Consider the following 15,990-nt stretch of genomic DNA (forward strand, 5'->3'; position numbering starts at 1 on the left):
CAGGCTATGTACAAGAACATAAACTAAGGCTACAGATTCTGGTAGAAATATGGCACAACAGCATTAAGCGAAGGTATAACAGTAAAAGTGTTGTCGTCAACAGTCGTGGGGAGAGTAGGCTCATACGCATATAAGGCGGCCCACTCGCTAACGAGCGAATTTCCGGTTGGTGGGATTGGATAAGATGGAGTTGGATGCTGGATGATTTGTCCGTCGTATGAATAATGCAACAATAGAGGTGGTGTCGCCGAGGGTGTGGTTTGAGTAGCCAAGGCAGCATAGTCAGATGGACCCGCTGTCGCAGCTGCATGGGAGCTCCAGTCACAGTCATGAGTATAAAGTACTGATATATCTTGTTCTTCAACTGGGCAGGAGAGACCCAGTGGTAGACGCGAAGTAGTCGAATTGTGTGATGCTTCTGAACGATGTTGCAGCCGTGAAGAAGACAGCGGAAGATTATGAGCATTGTCTCCGAGGCGGGTGGGCGCTATGATGGGTATTGGTCGACGATTGCGCGAACCTGGAAACTCCGGTGGGAGGCATGGCTCAGCCGCAAGATTAGGCGGCGTGAAGGAGAACGTATGGGAGCTCGGTAACGATGCCGCAAATCGGAACACAAAAGAACGAACCGGGAGATCATTTGAGTGTGGACTGGAGGGTATGTTATGTTCCTCAAGGCGGAGACGAGTTTGAAGGATATCTAGTTCGACGACACACTCATAAAGTTCTGGAATCAAGTCACCAAGCTGTCAAAATATGAATGGCCCCACTTACGCGAACTGCAACTGAGCTGAGTCCAGTAAGACGGAACCAGTGGGGTGCTGTAGGTGTACTCCCCTTGTCGGGTCGAAGATAAAAAAGTGATTTCAGAAATATCCGCATAGACGAGAGAGTCTCCAACGTTGACTTTGTAGTAGGAGCAGTGCGACAAAGAGATCTTGAAGGGCAACGTGAATGTCACTAGCGGAATGCTGCTAGCGAGATCGGCAGAGCAGTCCACTTGGATCGAGTCGGCGTTTGCACCATGACATACGGTCACCGAGCTCCGCCGCTCACGTTCGCTCAACGGCTGCAATTGGATTGTGACATAGGTCTTCTCTGGAGAAACTTCAGCCAGTTTCAGCTCATCGTGATCGCTAGAGGACGCGGAAGGCGACGATGCTGAATCAAATGAGATGACGGACTCGTCTACGGTGACGACGGAGCCTTGAATTAATCTTTGAACTGGAACAGGAGGTGTAAGGTCGTCTTGGTAAAGAGTAATGCGACAAAAACTTACTTCGTTCATTCTGGCAGGTGTCTCTCATCTGCTGTAGGCGGCTTCCGACCTGTTTAGCAGTGCGACGCGTCCCAGTCACATTGAAAATGAAGTCAGAAATGAAGCGATTGCGCTTCGGGTTGCGCTGGAATGCCCTGTGATGTCCACGCGCGGGACTGTAGGCATCGAGGGCTATAAGTTGTTCAGATTACGATACTAGCGGTAAAAAAAAACAAGGTGCCTTTGAGCAGAGCATCCTCGAGTTCTGAAGTCCATACGGGTTCGGTTTCGCCCCTTGGTATCTTGTAGCTACGACGACCCAGTATTGTCGGCTCTGGAAGAAATTCCTGGGAAGCGCCGGCGCTGCCGTGGGGCATGGAGGGTGGAGGGAAGTAGCGGTCGTCTCAGCAGCCGCGAGTGGCCCTTAGATATGACATGGACTAACGGCATCGTCTTAGCAAGGACTCGGAGGACAAGATTCAAGATCTGGGAACTGTCACACCACTGACGTCGTGACGCGTGACCGCGATTTCATGTCGACCCGCCATGAATCAGACTCGGAGGATGAGGGGAATGCGTCACAAACAACAGAAGATGATCCTCAAGATGCTCCCCCTCAGCCTGTAGAAACATCAGCCCCAGCTCCTACTGCAGGGCCTTCAATCGCCACTTCTCGCGACAAACCCAACTATCAGCTTCGACACACAATTCGAGGCCATACTCAATCCATCTCCGCCGTCAAATTTAGTCCGGACGGAACTCTTCTCGCTTCCTGTGGCGCAGAAAAAATGGTCAAAATCTGGTCTCCACATACTGGCGAACTTATTCGAAACTTGGTGGGGCATGAAGCTGGCTTGTCCGACATTGCATGGTCAAGCGACAGTGTCTTTCTTGCGTCTGGCTCAGACGATACCACGATCCGGATATGGGAGGTAGATTCAGTATGTTTGTGATAAAAAACCGAATTGTTCCCATTCCTGAAACAATTGACGAGGGTTTAACAACTAAAATATTGAGGGGGCATTCCAAGTGGGTGTTCTGCCTCAATTACAACCAAGCCTCCAATCTGCTTGTCTCTGGCGGCTGCGAAGGCGCTGTCCGAATATGGAATGTTGCTAAAGGTGTGATTTCTCCTCTCTGCCACGTGCCTTCCCATTGCTATCTCTTAGGAAAATGCATGAAGACTATGGCTGCCCATCTGGATTACGTGACTGCTGTGAATTTCAATAGAGACGCGACATTGATCGTCTCTTGTTCCCTCGACGGCCTTATGTATGGTCACTCTCTCTCCCGCTTCCTCGACATGGTAGCTCAATATCTGACAGCCGAATCTGGAATGCGAGTGACGGACAGTGCTTAAAAACTCTTGCGGAGACTCAGGACGCCATTTGGTCAGTTCTTTCTCGATTTGATGCAGTCCCAGCTCAATATATCAACGAATAAGCCAACACGTCCAATTCTCCCCCAACTCCAAATATATTCTCTCGACTGCCCACGATAGCGCCATCAGACTGTGGGATTACCAAACCACGCGTTGCTTAAAGACCTACACAGGCCATACCAACACAAAATACTGCATTTCAGCGTGCTTCAGTGTCACGGGTGGAAAATGGATAGTATCCGGTAGCGAAGACAACAAAACCTACATTTGGGATTTGCAGAGTCGAGAAATCGTTCAGGTCCTTGAAGGGCACACTGGTCCGTTCCCGCCTGAAGGAAATCTTATTCCAACTGATTCATTTAGATGTTGTGGTCGCAGTTGCGGTACCGCTTTAATCGGCTCTTGCTTCGTCGGACTAAGCTACTTTGCAGACCCACCCCATACAAAATATGATAGCCACAGGGTCCATAGAGTCAGATCTCGCCATCCGCATATGGACAGATCGTGGCTTTGACGACTAGACAGGCACTTAGTGCGCTTTGGCAATTGCTTCCGAGTGTTCTTTGTACATCCTATCCAACACCCGAGACAGCATCTTCGCGGAGGCAAATTTGGGACTGCGCGTGCAGTAAACAAAGACAAGGATTTCCTTAAACGTCATAGTTTTGTCGCGTGTCGTGTCATCCATCATTTTCCTTGGGTGGGTCCCACTGGATCGAGTCGACCACCATCTAGCACTTTCATTCGAGATAACAATTTACACGACCAGTCCAGAAGATTAACGACGAAAAAGACTATGCTTGTACCGATACAGATGCAGCGTTGACGCCAAAAGCTTGCTTGTTGTTGTAGGTGACGGAGGAGAAAAAAACGGGAGCCAAGTGAAAGGAAACCCAATCTACTTGACAGGCTCCGCATGTATAAGGTCTGAAACCAAGCATAAACACAAGGACGCCCATTTCGGTAAACACCGTTAGCACGTACCTTTGGCAACCTCTTTGTCAGCATCTGTCAGCCCTGAATCGTGAGCCTCCAGGAACGCGTCGACTTCATCCATAACCCGGTCGTCATTCTCGCCCGCATCGAGCTCCGATTCGCTGTCCTCGTCGTCGTCTTTAGCATCATCAATTGCGAAGGGTGTCCTCTCCATCAATGCGATATTTGCAGCTTGCAGCATTGGGTGGGGTGAATAGCCACTAGGAGGAGCCCCTTTCGCGGGAGGTGTGACCACAGTATTTACGCTGAGCGTAGAGGAAGACGAAGGTGTGATGGTCGTTGCGGTCTTGGTGCTCTCAGCAGAGAGGCTAGTCTTCGATGCTGATCGCCGCATTGATGGCGTGAGCAACGACTCGCGTGCTTTAGGTTCTTCCAGTTTAGTGTATCTCCCAATGGATGGTCGATGGACGACCTGAAAAGTTGATCAGCGCAATGTCAGTTGTTCACGCAATGTGCGTACCTGATGCTTCCCAATCGTCTTGCCAATCTGGTCAGTAAACATATTGAACATCTGCTTGTTATTGTCCGTTGCGATCGTCGACCAGAGATCACCAAGCAGGCCGCTGCTTGAAACGGGCAGCTCCATCTCTGGGAGAGGCTCCAGTCGGAAAGAAGCAGACAAGTCAGCTTCAAAGAAAGACTCGAGAACCTCGTCTGCAAGCACCACCATTCGGAATCTGTGCAAAGCCATCGGCGACTGGACGAAATAAGGTGAACAACATACGTGGCGAGGTTAAGGTAAGGTTGGTTCGTAGGCAAAGACGGTGGTGTCTCTCCACCTTGTTCGTTCTTTATGGGCTCTTCGTCTGATGGGGGCAGGAGAGCGTCTCCATATTCGAATGCGTTGGTCATGAATCGGCTGACGGCTCCTAAATAGGCGTCGCCAACTTCATATCGAAAAATGAACTATCGATGTCTCGGTCAGCCAAAGGGAACACAGAGAAGAGACGACGGACTAAGAATGTCTCTGATAGTGTCAAGACCTCGTCTTTGGTGAGGAAACCATCCTTATTTTTGTCATGAAGGTTGAAGAACCATTCGATGTTCTCCATGAGGTCGTTGAACATGACACCATCTAAGCCGGAAATGAGATCTTGGAATGAAAGTGCCCCACGACAAGAAGTATCCCAGAAAAAGAATAGTCGGTCAATGAATTCATGCTCAGCAACTTCCCGATCGATTCGGCGCTGGAGCGAACATTAGTAATCAATCTGAAAATGAAAGAGCAGCGCTGACCGTCAGTCCATTTGTTACGATCCGTTCGTCCCTCGCCCATGTAGCAATCTCGCTCAAAAAATACTGGAACGTCCGCAAGCCAATTCGAGTTTCTGGCTTTTCCTCCGTCCCAGCAACTGCTCCCTCTGCAGTGCTCACCAGAGCTGGGACAGATGATGGCTGCCCAATCTCAGGCGGTGGCGGCACTATGCACATAGCCTTATATAATGCATCGTATACCAACCCGCCCTGCTCCTTGGAGAATCGTCCAAGGGTCTTGAGATTTCTAATGGCCGACCGTTTGGAAAATGACTCGATGCTATGAATGATCTCGCTACGGAATCGCCGTCTCTCGGATTGGATAAGCTCGTCTGTTATGACAGAAAACTCGCGGAAGGACACAAGGAGAAGCTCCTGGAAACGAGTGATGGCGCGAGCACGTGGGTCAGGTGAATGTGGGTGCGCTGAGTCCCCAAGAGAAGCGAAGTAGTCTCGCATCAGACTGTGAACTATTCAGAACAACAATGCAGAAGATGATCAACCCTACTTGAGGAAACCACCGTCGTCTTGAGCCTTAAGCAACTCTTCGCCGTTGATCTTCAGTATCGCTAAAGTCATCAGCTAAATTCCTGGATAATTCGAAAAAAGTACCTAACCTGAGAACATTGCAATCAACAACAACATATTGATCAAAAAAACTACTCACCCAACTTGGAAGAGAACTTTGGGTCCCATACAGAAGAAGCAGTCGACTATCCGGAAAGCGAAAATCATCGGCATACTGTTGATGAACCTATTTGGCGGTGATAAGACCACCAGGTTACAGTGTAGCTGACAGGACTAACAAGCTGAGGAACCATGGAAGTGAGGCGACCGACAATTGCACATCTACTTCTTGGAAATGGTCATGGATCATAGGAAGGCATCGCTGGACGAGGGATTCAAAGACACGCTGGTCTAGTAGAGTTCCGTGCATCGAAGGCCTACGAAATTGTGAGCAAGGGTGAAAAATTATTGGGTGAAAAGCCAACGAGTAGTAGCCAGGAAGAAGACGATCGCATAGAACCTCAAGCAGCCAGAAAGCTTGCTCCTCCGACATATAACTAGATCACCATCAATATTTCGACCAAGGGAAAGCAAGGAATCAAAGCACATGAGGATAGCCGCCGCAAGAATGTTCATTGCTTGACAATAGCCTAGCTCGGGGTTTTTGAACGAGTAGGCCTGTAAAACCCTCCTAAGCGCATTGATACCTTCCTCGCTTTGGTATCCTGCATATTCGGGCAACGAGCGGTGCAAGTCCTTCTCAATGTCCTCCGTACTCGTGGTCGTGCGACCAACGTTCTTCTCAAGAAGCGCATCGTAAAACCCTGGGTTAGAGAAACGGAGGAAGACTGAGCCTGATAATGTCTCCCACATCTCTCCTCGGAGTCTGTTGGGAAGGCCGACCTGGACAAGTCGAGTGCATTGTGGATAGCGCAGAAGAGTCAGATTGCGTCCATGAACTGGGTGAATTCGGGTTAAAATAATTATCAAATTGAGTCAAAAGCCAGATACTTCGAAGATATTGTGTCCACAGCTTGATCTTCGATGCCTCTCGCAATCTATATCAATGGTCAATCTGCCTGGTGGCCAAAGGCGAGTCACTCACTTCTTGGGATCGCCAGGGAACTTGAATTTCAAGCCAAGCCCCCCATGATATGCTACTTCTCTTGGTGCACTCCCGCCATCCTCCTTCTCATCGGTAATTAGGCTCCCGTCTTCGCGCTCATTGTCTGCGACTTGAGATGTGGTTGAAATGAGTGCCTCGGAGTAACATGTCTTGACGAAGCCTTTCACAGCTCTCATTTGACCGCGTTGTAGCTCGAGCTTGAGCGCATCGCGAAGGAGGGAGCAGAACAAATCCGCAGTTGGTCGTAGGGAAGTCAGTTGGACAATCTGTGATGAAAGTTAATGTTTCCCTGTTGTGTCTGCTGGAAACTCACAATCTTCGAACCATGCCATGTCGAAAGACTGAGGGCGTAGATGCCCGCCCGCGCATTCAATCTCTCTACCCGCCGAATCACAGACAGCGGGACGGTGAACTTGACTGATTTCCGGTCGAGCGAGGCAAATGCAAGGTAGGGCGCTATGATATATAGCTTCCCGGCCTGCAAGATTTCTTCATGTCAGCATACCACCACACTTCCAAGGGTAAGCGACATACATAGGCATCCTCTTCACCTTGGACGCCTAAGCTCAACACCGCGTTTATATCCATCTTCTCGACCTCCTCTGAAGCGGGCGACTGTCCTTTCTCGCCCTTTTCATTGCTGCTGGGAGTATTTATGAGAGTGGCGGTGGGACTGGGTGGTATCGAAAAGAATATTTGGGTGAGCTGCTCCTTCGTTGGTTCCTTGAAGTTGCGGAGCGCGGTCGAGATGGTCGACATCCTTGCTCGTTGCCAACGAAGTGCAAAGGAAGGAAGGGAAGAGGGTCAAGGCTCACGGGGACGGCAACGTTGAGAACTAAGTTGTGGTTTAGATAATGATGGCGCACAGCAGCAATCAAGGACTTCTCGGTGACAGAGTTGTTTCTACACTACAAAAGGCGTCTGCGTAATGGGTGATAGGTACAGTGCGGTAGGTTCACTAGATACAATACATGCGTCAATGCACTCACTCGAGTCCATGGATTCTCCACCGTCCTCTGTACTAAGTACAACTCCGCTCGCTCAATTGGTGACATTATCGGTATGGCCAACCTCACTCTCAACCTCGCCCGGAATATCATCCAACTGCAGGGAGTGAACAACAGAGGCCAAAAAAGGACTGTACAAACCTTGTCCAAATCAATGAGACATTCTCCCAAGATCTTGACTGCTCTCGACAAATCCTCCGCCTCGATGACTAACGGAGGGGCAAATCGGATGCTAAAACTCCATAAAAGCCTGGCGAAAATAATCAGAATCGACACCTACATGTTGATATGTGTTGGCTTAGCCAGCACACCACGACTCTTTAACAGCAAACATAGCTGCCAAGCAGTACGGCCCTTGGTGCTCTTAGTTTCATCAATAACAACAGCATTCAGCAGACCGCGACCGCGGACGGTCGACACCAAAGGTGAATTGAGTGCCTTGACACCGTCTCGGAAGAGGTTGCCTAGTTTGGCGGCTCGCTGGGCCAAAGATTCCTCGTTAAGAACACGAAGAGCAGTCATTGCAACCGCACAACCAAGGGGATTTCTGAAGAGCCTTGAGTAAAACTCGAGCACAGGCTCCTATGAGACTAGCATACCCGCCATAGGTGCTTCCGTGCTCTCCTGGCTGGATTGTGAGCATCACGTCTTTGTTGGCCAAAACAGCTGAGACAGGATAAACTGTGAACTATCTGTGAGATTGCATAGACTTGACAAGATTGAGGACGCCTACGTCCACCGCTCAAAGCCTTGCCAAGTAAGACAATGTCTGGCCGTGAATCTCCTGCAGTCTTTTTATTCACAAGGGAGAAATTCAAGTCTTCCTCGCAAGCCAACATCTTGCCCGTCCTGCCCAGACCTGTTTGAATCTCATCGCATATTAAAAGGACGTTATGCTTGGTGCATAACGCGCGTATGGCAGGAAGATAAGTTGAAGATGGAACAACGATACTGATCATTTGTCAATTTCAGAAGTGGCGGACCGAGTTCGACGAACCCAGCTTCACCCTGAATCGGTTCTACTAGAAAGGCGGCGACATTCTTGCCATGCAATTCAAGTGCATCCTCCAAGTCCTGGATGTTGTCGTAACGAATGATGCGCTCATTTCCAGATGCGTCAGTAAACGTCGGACCAACGAGGGGAAGGAAGGGCCCGAATCCGATTCTTGACGAGGGGTCAGTAGACATGCTGGATAAAATGGGTAAGGATATTTGAGGTAAGTAAGCCGGTAAAAGCGCACCTAATCACACCGACAGTGCGACCATGGAAGTTTCCGTCAACGCTCAAAACTATGGCGCGATCCGCAGGAATGCCTTTGACAGCGTATGCCCATTTTCTTGCAAGCTTGATTGCTGTTTCGACAGCCTCAGCACCTGTGTTCATCGGGAGGACCATGTCATAGCTGGGGGCAGTATAAGCACCCACAGAAGCATAGAAATAGGGGAGACCTGCCCAAACATATCCGTAACTGTTTGAGCAAAGCGACCAAAGACGCTGTTGTAGAAGGCACGCGAGGATAGGGTGAGCTTTTGTGCTTGCTCAACGAGAGTCTGTACTATGGCCGGATGACAGTGGCCCTGGTTAACGGCCCTAAAAAGACGGGCGTTAGCATTCTGGCTTGGTGGGAGAAGAGCGCAAGGCAAACGCGGATCGGCAAGCGCCAATGAGAGATCGCTACTTACGAATAAGCCGAAAGCATGTCGATGTATTCCTTGCCCTCTGGGTCCCATACTCTATCGAGCACCGTCAATGGCTGAACAAATATAAGAGAGAAGCAAACTTTGCACCAAGCGCTCGATCAAACACCACTGGCAGTGGGTGATAGCTAGTCGCAAAAAGGCCGCAGTTCAACAACAGCACGTATATAAAGGAAGAAGACCAACTTGTGAGCGCCGTATTCATGCTCTAGCCTGATCACCTCTGCCGACGATATTCGGACTTCGTCTTTGTTACTCGCCGCTTTGGCGGTTGGACCATTCCCCACTTTCTTGACGACATGCTTATTTTCGTTGGCATGCATATCAACTGGCGCCATATTTGTGCAGATTATTTCAGGCAGACTTGGTTCGCTTTTTCGTTATGCTGGTGGCAAGCGGAGAAAGAGTAAGGGTTTGTTGACGTCGATACGAATTGTCAATCGGGCCCGAGTGTTGTGACGTACTATGTGTAGTTCCGCCCGCCCTCGACCCGTGCTCCTCGCATCCACGACAACCAATAGCCAGACAACCGGTCGGATCCAAGTCTTCCAAACATCACCTCAGAGCAACTTTCGTCCAGTCCACAACCACCGTTGATCAACACAATGGTAAGAAATACATAGCGCCTCGTTTCGCGCATTCGATAGCAATAATAGCTAATCCCCCAAGTTACTGTTACACCTGAGCTCCACCAATCCAGCTCCAGGGAAAATTTCGTTTCTCGCTCGTCGTCCCTTATATTGGGGACTGTAGCGTCAGATTCGTCAAATACGCGATGGCGTCCTTGCGGAAGGTGTCTTGCGTAATCGAGGTCGGGAACAGACCATCGAGGAATGTCATCATGTTTGGGTTTGCAGTCGTGTACGCTGGCCAATTTGGTACCGTCCTCCCGTTAGGGTTGAGGTTGTTGGCAAAGTTGATAAGATAATCGGTAAGCTCGCCGTCGAAATAGATATTGAGGATGTCGGTGAAGTGGAAAGAGCCGAGGAATGGCGTCAGCTTGAGCCGCTTGTTGACTATTTGGCACTTTAGATAATATCCTATGTTTGAAGAGAGATGACATACTGAAGCCCCACTGGTTCTGTTTACCCGAGCGTGCTTGCTGGAAAAATCGACGTGGGGCTTGGAAAACAGCGTCGCCTTGGAAGGCAGCGATACGTTTGAATTGAGGCGTCAATGCATTCAGAATCAGAGTACCGAACGGCGAGCCGTCGATAAGACTGCTGGTATACAAAGACGCGAAATCGTTGGTTTGCGCAGTAGTTGCTTGCGGCATCCAGTTTGTGCGGACCCAGGTCAAAAACTGGGAGTCAGTCCTAATTGCGATGAGAAGGAGCAAGACATCAAGTCGCAATAGTTGCTCACGTGATGTTAAGAGTTGACAAAGAGAAAAGTGTGCCTTCGTCATCATTGTTTCCTGTGATGAACGGGACATTCGCAACTTTGCCCTGCTGTACAAGCTTCTGCGGGTTGTCGGTAAAGAAGACACCATCTTCACGTGGGAGCCACGCGAGGACGAGGGACTGCAAACTGTCAATTCTGCCATCCCTTGCTAGGAGTGGAACAAGTCACCTGGTAGGCGAAGATAAACGGTGATGCATCTTGAGCAGCTTTGAGAGTATTATATGGGACAGTGCGCAAGCATGCTAGAGTATCCGCAGCTCCAGAGCAACCGACTTGTCTTACGATAGCATCGTAATCTGGATTCAATCAGGCACTCAAAACAAGAAGAGGACGAAGAAAATACATTTCTGGCCATTCTCGAGAGGTCCGACTGGGATGGGCGCCCCTGACTGCATAAAGCCAGCACGGAATAGCCCTTCATGATTGCCATTGTAGCCAATCATCTGCGAGGCCACAGAAATTGCTCCTGCACTCTCCCCCCAACTACGAGGGGGTTATTGGCAATACATCGGAAGAGACGAAAACACTGACATGGTGACCTTGGTCGGATCGCCTCCGAAAGCCCCGATGTACTTCTGGAGCCAACGAAGAGCTTGACGTTCTGAAATGCGGGTTGATGAGACGAGCATCAAAGAAATTAGTAGGACCACTAACGATCTTGTAAACCAAGGTTGCCCACGCCAGCAGCACGGACCTCCTTGCTGGCGAGGAAGCCAAATGCGGAGAGACGATAGTTCATCGAGACATAAATGACAGGCTCGCCCATAGAAATCGACCGTTCAACAATGGTTGTGCCATCATACATGGAGGGGCTACCGAGCTCGAACCCGCCGCCAAATATCCACTTAGAAGGGTGTTCAAAAATCGAAGCAAGACTATGATGACTATACGCACTGCGACAACAGGCAACTTGGAGGAGGCCGTAGCGCTGCTGGGCTTGATGACATTAAGCGTCAAACCTGGGGGGGAATATGAAAACTCCAAGCCGCGATTCGGAGATTCACTGCTCACAGTCCTCAGCCGAAGGAAAGACGATACCAAAAATCGAGTTGGTCACGGCATCTACGACTTCTTCCACGAGGCCAGTGAGTGCAGGAAGCTTGACTGCCTGTTGTGGGCACGAGGGACCGAACGAAGTAACTGTATAGGACCCGTTATATGCTGAGACAGGCTGCGGCAGCCTGAAGCGCAAGTCTCCAACCCTGATGAGCTATTAGTGGCGGAGAACGAAGCAGGGAGCAATGAAAGCCTACGGGGGTTGGGCAAAAGGAATTCCAAGGAAGCTCTGAGTCCGTGAAGAGCTAGCCTTGCCCGTGAAAACACCATTATCGAGCTTGATGGTGGGTGCTGCACGCGACTCGATAGTAGCGCTTTCAACGAGCCGAGCGGCGAGAAGGAGGAGGAGACCGCTCGAGAACATTTTCGCGACTGCCTGAGGGGGAGAAAAATCCTCGGCAGAGAGTTAATGACTGGCACCATCCCGTTTATAAACAGTCGGAAGCCCTGACCTGTGTCGGAGTTAGTTACCATAACTTTCCAAGGTCATGAGTCCCATGATGCGATTATTCGGCAGCCAACCCCGAAATCCGTTGGCGACGAGTCCCAAACACCACTTGTACTTCCAACCGCAAGCCATTCTTTGTACCCCGCATTTTCAATGGAAGTGCGGGGAAGTCTAGGTACCCCACATTGCCCAGGCGAATCGGTCGCCATCCCTTGTGGCCGGGACTGGAGGGCCACCGAGAATCACAGGTACATTTGCTTGGGTTGAAGCGCCATCTTTTTCCTGATGATGGTGTCGAGATAAAACCATGTTATGGAAGGTGTTTCGATCTGATTCTGTCAAAACCATGCGTCGTCATTTCTGTTGGATACTCTCAACGGACCTGAAGAGGTAGGGACAAAATTCTAAGCTCAGGCTACTCAACAAGCTTCCTCCCATGGGCACGTATGAAGAGACACACACTGGTGATAACACAGAGTCGAAGGCGCAACATTTTGTAATCACGACGGCGCTGGTTTGGAGTCTTGGCACTGTGTTGACGCATGCTACTGTCATCATGGGGTTGTCATTTATTAGGCTTTCGTGTTTGCAGAGAAAGATGCCAAGATGGATGCAAGCAAGATGCAAGTCGGATCATTTAAACGCGGTCACGTTGTTGTTCAGTTGTTGACGCACATTTTATCAACTCTAAAACTTAGGAGTCACTGCAATGTTCATTGTCCAGTTGTGCGTAGTTGCTTCACGAATTGTACTGGTCGCTGCAATTCATCGATAAACTATCCGATGGAACTCAATGCTGTGAAAAGAGGTGAGCAAATGCAGCATGAGGTGCGTTACGCCAGGCTTGGAGCGATGAGCTCAAGCTCCTTTCTTAAAATCGAGGGCTCCAGTATGACCCGAGAGAGAGGCAGTGATAAGCAAGAGCGAGTACATTAGTTGGTAGCTATTGATACAGCCAAGGATACAAGTCTAGTTGGGAAAGGTCGTGAGTGATCATGAATGCTCAAAAGACGGGATTCTGGTGGAGACTCTCGCCACGAGCTGCTAAAGCTGCACGTGTGCCAACTGCACGACGGTCGCCGCTACGCTTTGCCTTCTTGCCTTTGCTCTTGCAAGAGCTGCCCGTCGAAGAAGAAGAAGAAGCCAGTTGGCTTGCTAGCGTGCAACCGCCAAAGCCTGCGCTGGATTTGACTGACTAAATGGGATCAGGGCAATGGATAAGCTGACGAAAGAACACTCACCAAAAGACAGAGGTTTCCCTTGCCTCCACCTGTGCATTTGGTACCAGCAGGCAGCTCGATCGTGACAATGTCAGCACCATTGTTCTTAGGCGCCGGGTCACCATTCTTGGTCACATTCGCAGCAACGAAGTCCTTGCCCGTGCCGGTGGGGTCGACGAGAACCGAGACTTTGCGCGAACCATCTCCACCACTGCACAAATCAGAATGACGACTCTGGGAAAGCCGTTAGGGTTACGCACGCGTTGTAGTTGGTGATGTTAAGGCGAAGAGTCGTCCCATCTGACTCGAGTGGCACGCTCTCCGAGGAGTCGATGGTGTTAGCAATATTGACATTGCCACACGGCGAAGATGTTGACGGGCGCTGGACTTGGTTGCGCTGAGGAGTCCCTTTAATACCGAGCATAGGCACAGGCGAGGCGTGGGCTTGAACGTGGAGTGCCAACGCAAGGACAACAGTGAAGGAAGGAAGGACGGTCGCGAAGAATTTCATGACTGGAGTTCAAGGAAGGTCGTGTGCGTATATGAGTCGTGAGAAAAGAGAGAGAGTCGGAGAGGAGCCGGTCCTGAGCGTGGATGGGTGGAAGAGAGATGGGAGAAGTCGTTGGAGCCATGCACTTTTTATACACGGTGGAGGTCAATGGGCAATTACATGATTTCCTTTTTGGGCGGTCAATGATTCTTTTGCTCTTGTCCTCGACAATGACCATGTCGACGTCCGCCTGTCACTGGATGGCCTAACAACCTTGTTCTTTTGCGCTTTCTATGCGGTTGAGCCTGCACACCGGTCGAATCAATGACAGCTCAAATGAACGCTTTCACCGCCTTCAATATACCACAGGGAGAGCAAAACTAAGCATTCCAAGCAAGACACAACAATCTTTCGAAGTTCAAAACTCTTATGTTTACTATATACCCCTCAACGCGATTCTCCGTCGTCTGTGTCCGGTGGAGCTGGGACGAATGTGAAGATTTGCTCGGCTCTCCCAGTATACGCCTCGAATGTGACTGGGGTAATCGTGCTTCCCTCTTCCTTGTGCCATGCAGTGAGAGTAAAGCCGGTGTCGCTATGGAGGATGCTAGAACTCTTTTGAGTCTTCAGTGATGCCCAAATTCTGGCGACTCGCCTGCCGGAAGTCGTATCAGCACAGACTAATTCAAATATTCCGCCCTCCGAGTCTGTGATCGCTTGACTGAAGCGCGGCGCCTCCCCTCCTGTGGGCGCATTCGTGAGGTAAACTGTTATCTGGGCATTCTGAATCTTGAATAGGGAATTTGCGTCATCCTGCGGGATCAAGTTCCACTATAGAAACACCTGAGGATTACGACGGCGCAAAGGAGACATAACCAAACCATCTGGTTTATATTTCCACTGGCAGCTGAGGCCATGAACTGCCCGATGACAGGGTTGACAACATTGGCGAGGTCAAGCACACTGTTCTGAAAGTCAGTAATGAAGAGGCGGCCGGGGATATAGCATGGGGATGCCATTTCAACCCAGGTAGATTCACAGTTGACGACAGCGTTGTCGACCTACTTTTAAAGCCTTCGTTTTTGACAATCTGCCAGCCGCAACAACGACTGTCGATTATCACTGTGCGACTTCAGGCCTTGAGGCTTCACCAACTCTTCCATCAATAGTCGATAGGTCAGGTGTGGATAACTGTTAATACCGCAAATCCAAGAGCTTGCTCTAAATCAAAGTAAACGGTGTAGTCTTCGAACATTCAGCTATGGTTGGGCCAGCCTCTCACTTTCAACTGAGTCATGTCATAACATCGGAAGGGGCGTGCATCAGAGTTACTCGCGGGAGAACTTGACTAGGGAGAGTCAGGATTTACAAGCTGGGGAAGAGGAACAAGTTTAAATTTGAAGATAGTGTGTTCCCAAAAAAAAAAGATTTGCGGGAAAGTTGCTAAACTCGGCCCAAAAAGGGACGTTAAGTGTGCGGTAAAAATTTCAGTGCCAGCAATTGGACCCATATGCGGACGCTATTGTCAACCTTCATTCGCTCATGTTCAACTGCCGCCGCCACGAAAAGCCAGCTACGCGCCGTGCTTAGAGAGACCGCCCAGCCCGTCGCGGTTGTCACCGCTGCTGTGCCCACAACAGAGGGATTTCATGGGGCAACATTATCTTCGTTTACCTCCATTGCGATGGACCCCTTCCCCCCTAGTCAGCTTTGCCCTGCGAATCCCCTCCCGCATGGCCACAGCACTCAACAGCGCGAGCCCCTCATCGTCGTCAGACATGGTCATCAGCCTTTTGTCCGCCGACCAAGCGTCAGTTGCGACCCGCTTCTCGCGCGCCGACCTCTACCCCCACCCATTCGAGTCAACAGACTATTTTCTTTCGCGAGATGGGCTGCCTATTATCCGCAACTCTCTTGGCGCATTATCCTGCAAACTTGTCTCGCGTGGCTTGCCCCTCCACGACGCGCGTTTATTAGAGCAACGGCGGTTTGACCTGGAAGCCACAGAGGACTACGACCAGTCTCACATCGTATCGCAGCTGTTCATCGCCCAGGTGACACACGTCGAGCATTTTGGAGACCATGGGCTCAAGCCGCTTTTGTACCATCGCCGAGCGTACACTACCACAAAAGTATAGTACTACT

At 50.1% G+C, this 15,990-nt stretch overlaps 7 protein-coding genes across 7 annotated transcripts; 2 read left to right on the forward strand and 5 right to left on the reverse strand.

The window, feature by feature from the left end:
- Positions 1-29: 29 nt before the first annotated feature.
- On the reverse strand, positions 30-1,635 carry MIND_00311300 (TEA domain-containing protein; the record flags this gene model as incomplete). Its single annotated transcript, XM_037359970.1, has 4 exons — positions 30-727; positions 775-1,224; positions 1,280-1,450; positions 1,500-1,635. 4 exons carry the CDS (start codon positions 1,633-1,635, stop codon positions 30-32), a joined length of 1,455 nt encoding a protein of 484 aa, XP_037222855.1.
- A 156-nt stretch (positions 1,636-1,791) lies between these two features.
- On the forward strand, positions 1,792-3,160 carry MIND_00311400 (WD-REPEATS-REGION domain-containing protein; the record flags this gene model as incomplete). The annotated part of the gene is made up of 7 exons (XM_037359971.1): positions 1,792-2,199; positions 2,253-2,379; positions 2,428-2,530; positions 2,584-2,649; positions 2,703-2,956; positions 3,003-3,022; positions 3,071-3,160. 7 exons carry the CDS (start codon positions 1,792-1,794, stop codon positions 3,158-3,160), a joined length of 1,068 nt encoding a protein of 355 aa, XP_037222856.1.
- A 377-nt stretch (positions 3,161-3,537) lies between these two features.
- On the reverse strand, positions 3,538-7,281 carry MIND_00311500 (uncharacterized protein; the record flags this gene model as incomplete). Its single annotated transcript, XM_037359972.1, has 15 exons — positions 3,538-3,566; positions 3,624-4,047; positions 4,096-4,312; positions 4,360-4,541; positions 4,592-4,822; positions 4,872-5,352; positions 5,398-5,458; positions 5,502-5,643; positions 5,692-5,833; positions 5,882-5,953; positions 6,004-6,355; positions 6,408-6,454; positions 6,502-6,788; positions 6,836-7,000; positions 7,057-7,281. The coding sequence occupies 15 exons, from the start codon at positions 7,279-7,281 to the stop codon at positions 3,538-3,540; spliced, it is 3,057 nt and encodes a 1,018-aa protein (XP_037222857.1).
- Positions 7,282-7,563: 282 nt separating this feature from the next.
- Positions 7,564-9,565, reverse strand: MIND_00311600 (Ornithine aminotransferase; the record flags this gene model as incomplete). The annotated part of the gene is made up of 11 exons (XM_037359973.1): positions 7,564-7,626; positions 7,671-7,761; positions 7,810-8,076; positions 8,129-8,210; positions 8,263-8,480; positions 8,527-8,718; positions 8,771-8,932; positions 8,956-9,120; positions 9,213-9,263; positions 9,311-9,355; positions 9,414-9,565. The coding sequence occupies 11 exons, from the start codon at positions 9,563-9,565 to the stop codon at positions 7,564-7,566; spliced, it is 1,488 nt and encodes a 495-aa protein (XP_037222858.1).
- A 397-nt stretch (positions 9,566-9,962) lies between these two features.
- Positions 9,963-12,051, reverse strand: MIND_00311700 (Carboxylic ester hydrolase; the record flags this gene model as incomplete). The annotated part of the gene is made up of 10 exons (XM_037359974.1): positions 9,963-10,243; positions 10,293-10,543; positions 10,593-10,750; positions 10,800-10,927; positions 10,975-11,114; positions 11,163-11,232; positions 11,286-11,475; positions 11,526-11,590; positions 11,643-11,833; positions 11,885-12,051. 10 exons carry the CDS (start codon positions 12,049-12,051, stop codon positions 9,963-9,965), a joined length of 1,641 nt encoding a protein of 546 aa, XP_037222859.1.
- A 1,087-nt stretch (positions 12,052-13,138) lies between these two features.
- MIND_00311800 (uncharacterized protein) lies at positions 13,139-13,866 on the reverse strand (the record flags this gene model as incomplete). The annotated part of the gene is made up of 3 exons (XM_037359975.1): positions 13,139-13,330; positions 13,377-13,566; positions 13,616-13,866. 3 exons carry the CDS (start codon positions 13,864-13,866, stop codon positions 13,139-13,141), a joined length of 633 nt encoding a protein of 210 aa, XP_037222860.1.
- A 1,487-nt stretch (positions 13,867-15,353) lies between these two features.
- On the forward strand, positions 15,354-15,983 carry MIND_00311900 (Flavin-Reduct domain-containing protein; the record flags this gene model as incomplete). The annotated part of the gene is made up of 1 exon (XM_037359976.1): positions 15,354-15,983. The coding sequence occupies exon 1, from the start codon at positions 15,495-15,497 to the stop codon at positions 15,981-15,983; it is 489 nt and encodes a 162-aa protein (XP_037222861.1). The 5' UTR covers positions 15,354-15,494.
- Between the last annotated feature and the right edge of the window lie 7 nt (positions 15,984-15,990).

Source organism: Mycena indigotica, assembly GCF_014461135.1.
Source record: "Mycena indigotica strain 171206Taipei chromosome Unknown Mind.scaff0003, whole genome shotgun sequence".
Classification (NCBI taxonomy): Eukaryota; Fungi; Basidiomycota; class Agaricomycetes; order Agaricales; family Mycenaceae; genus Mycena; species Mycena indigotica.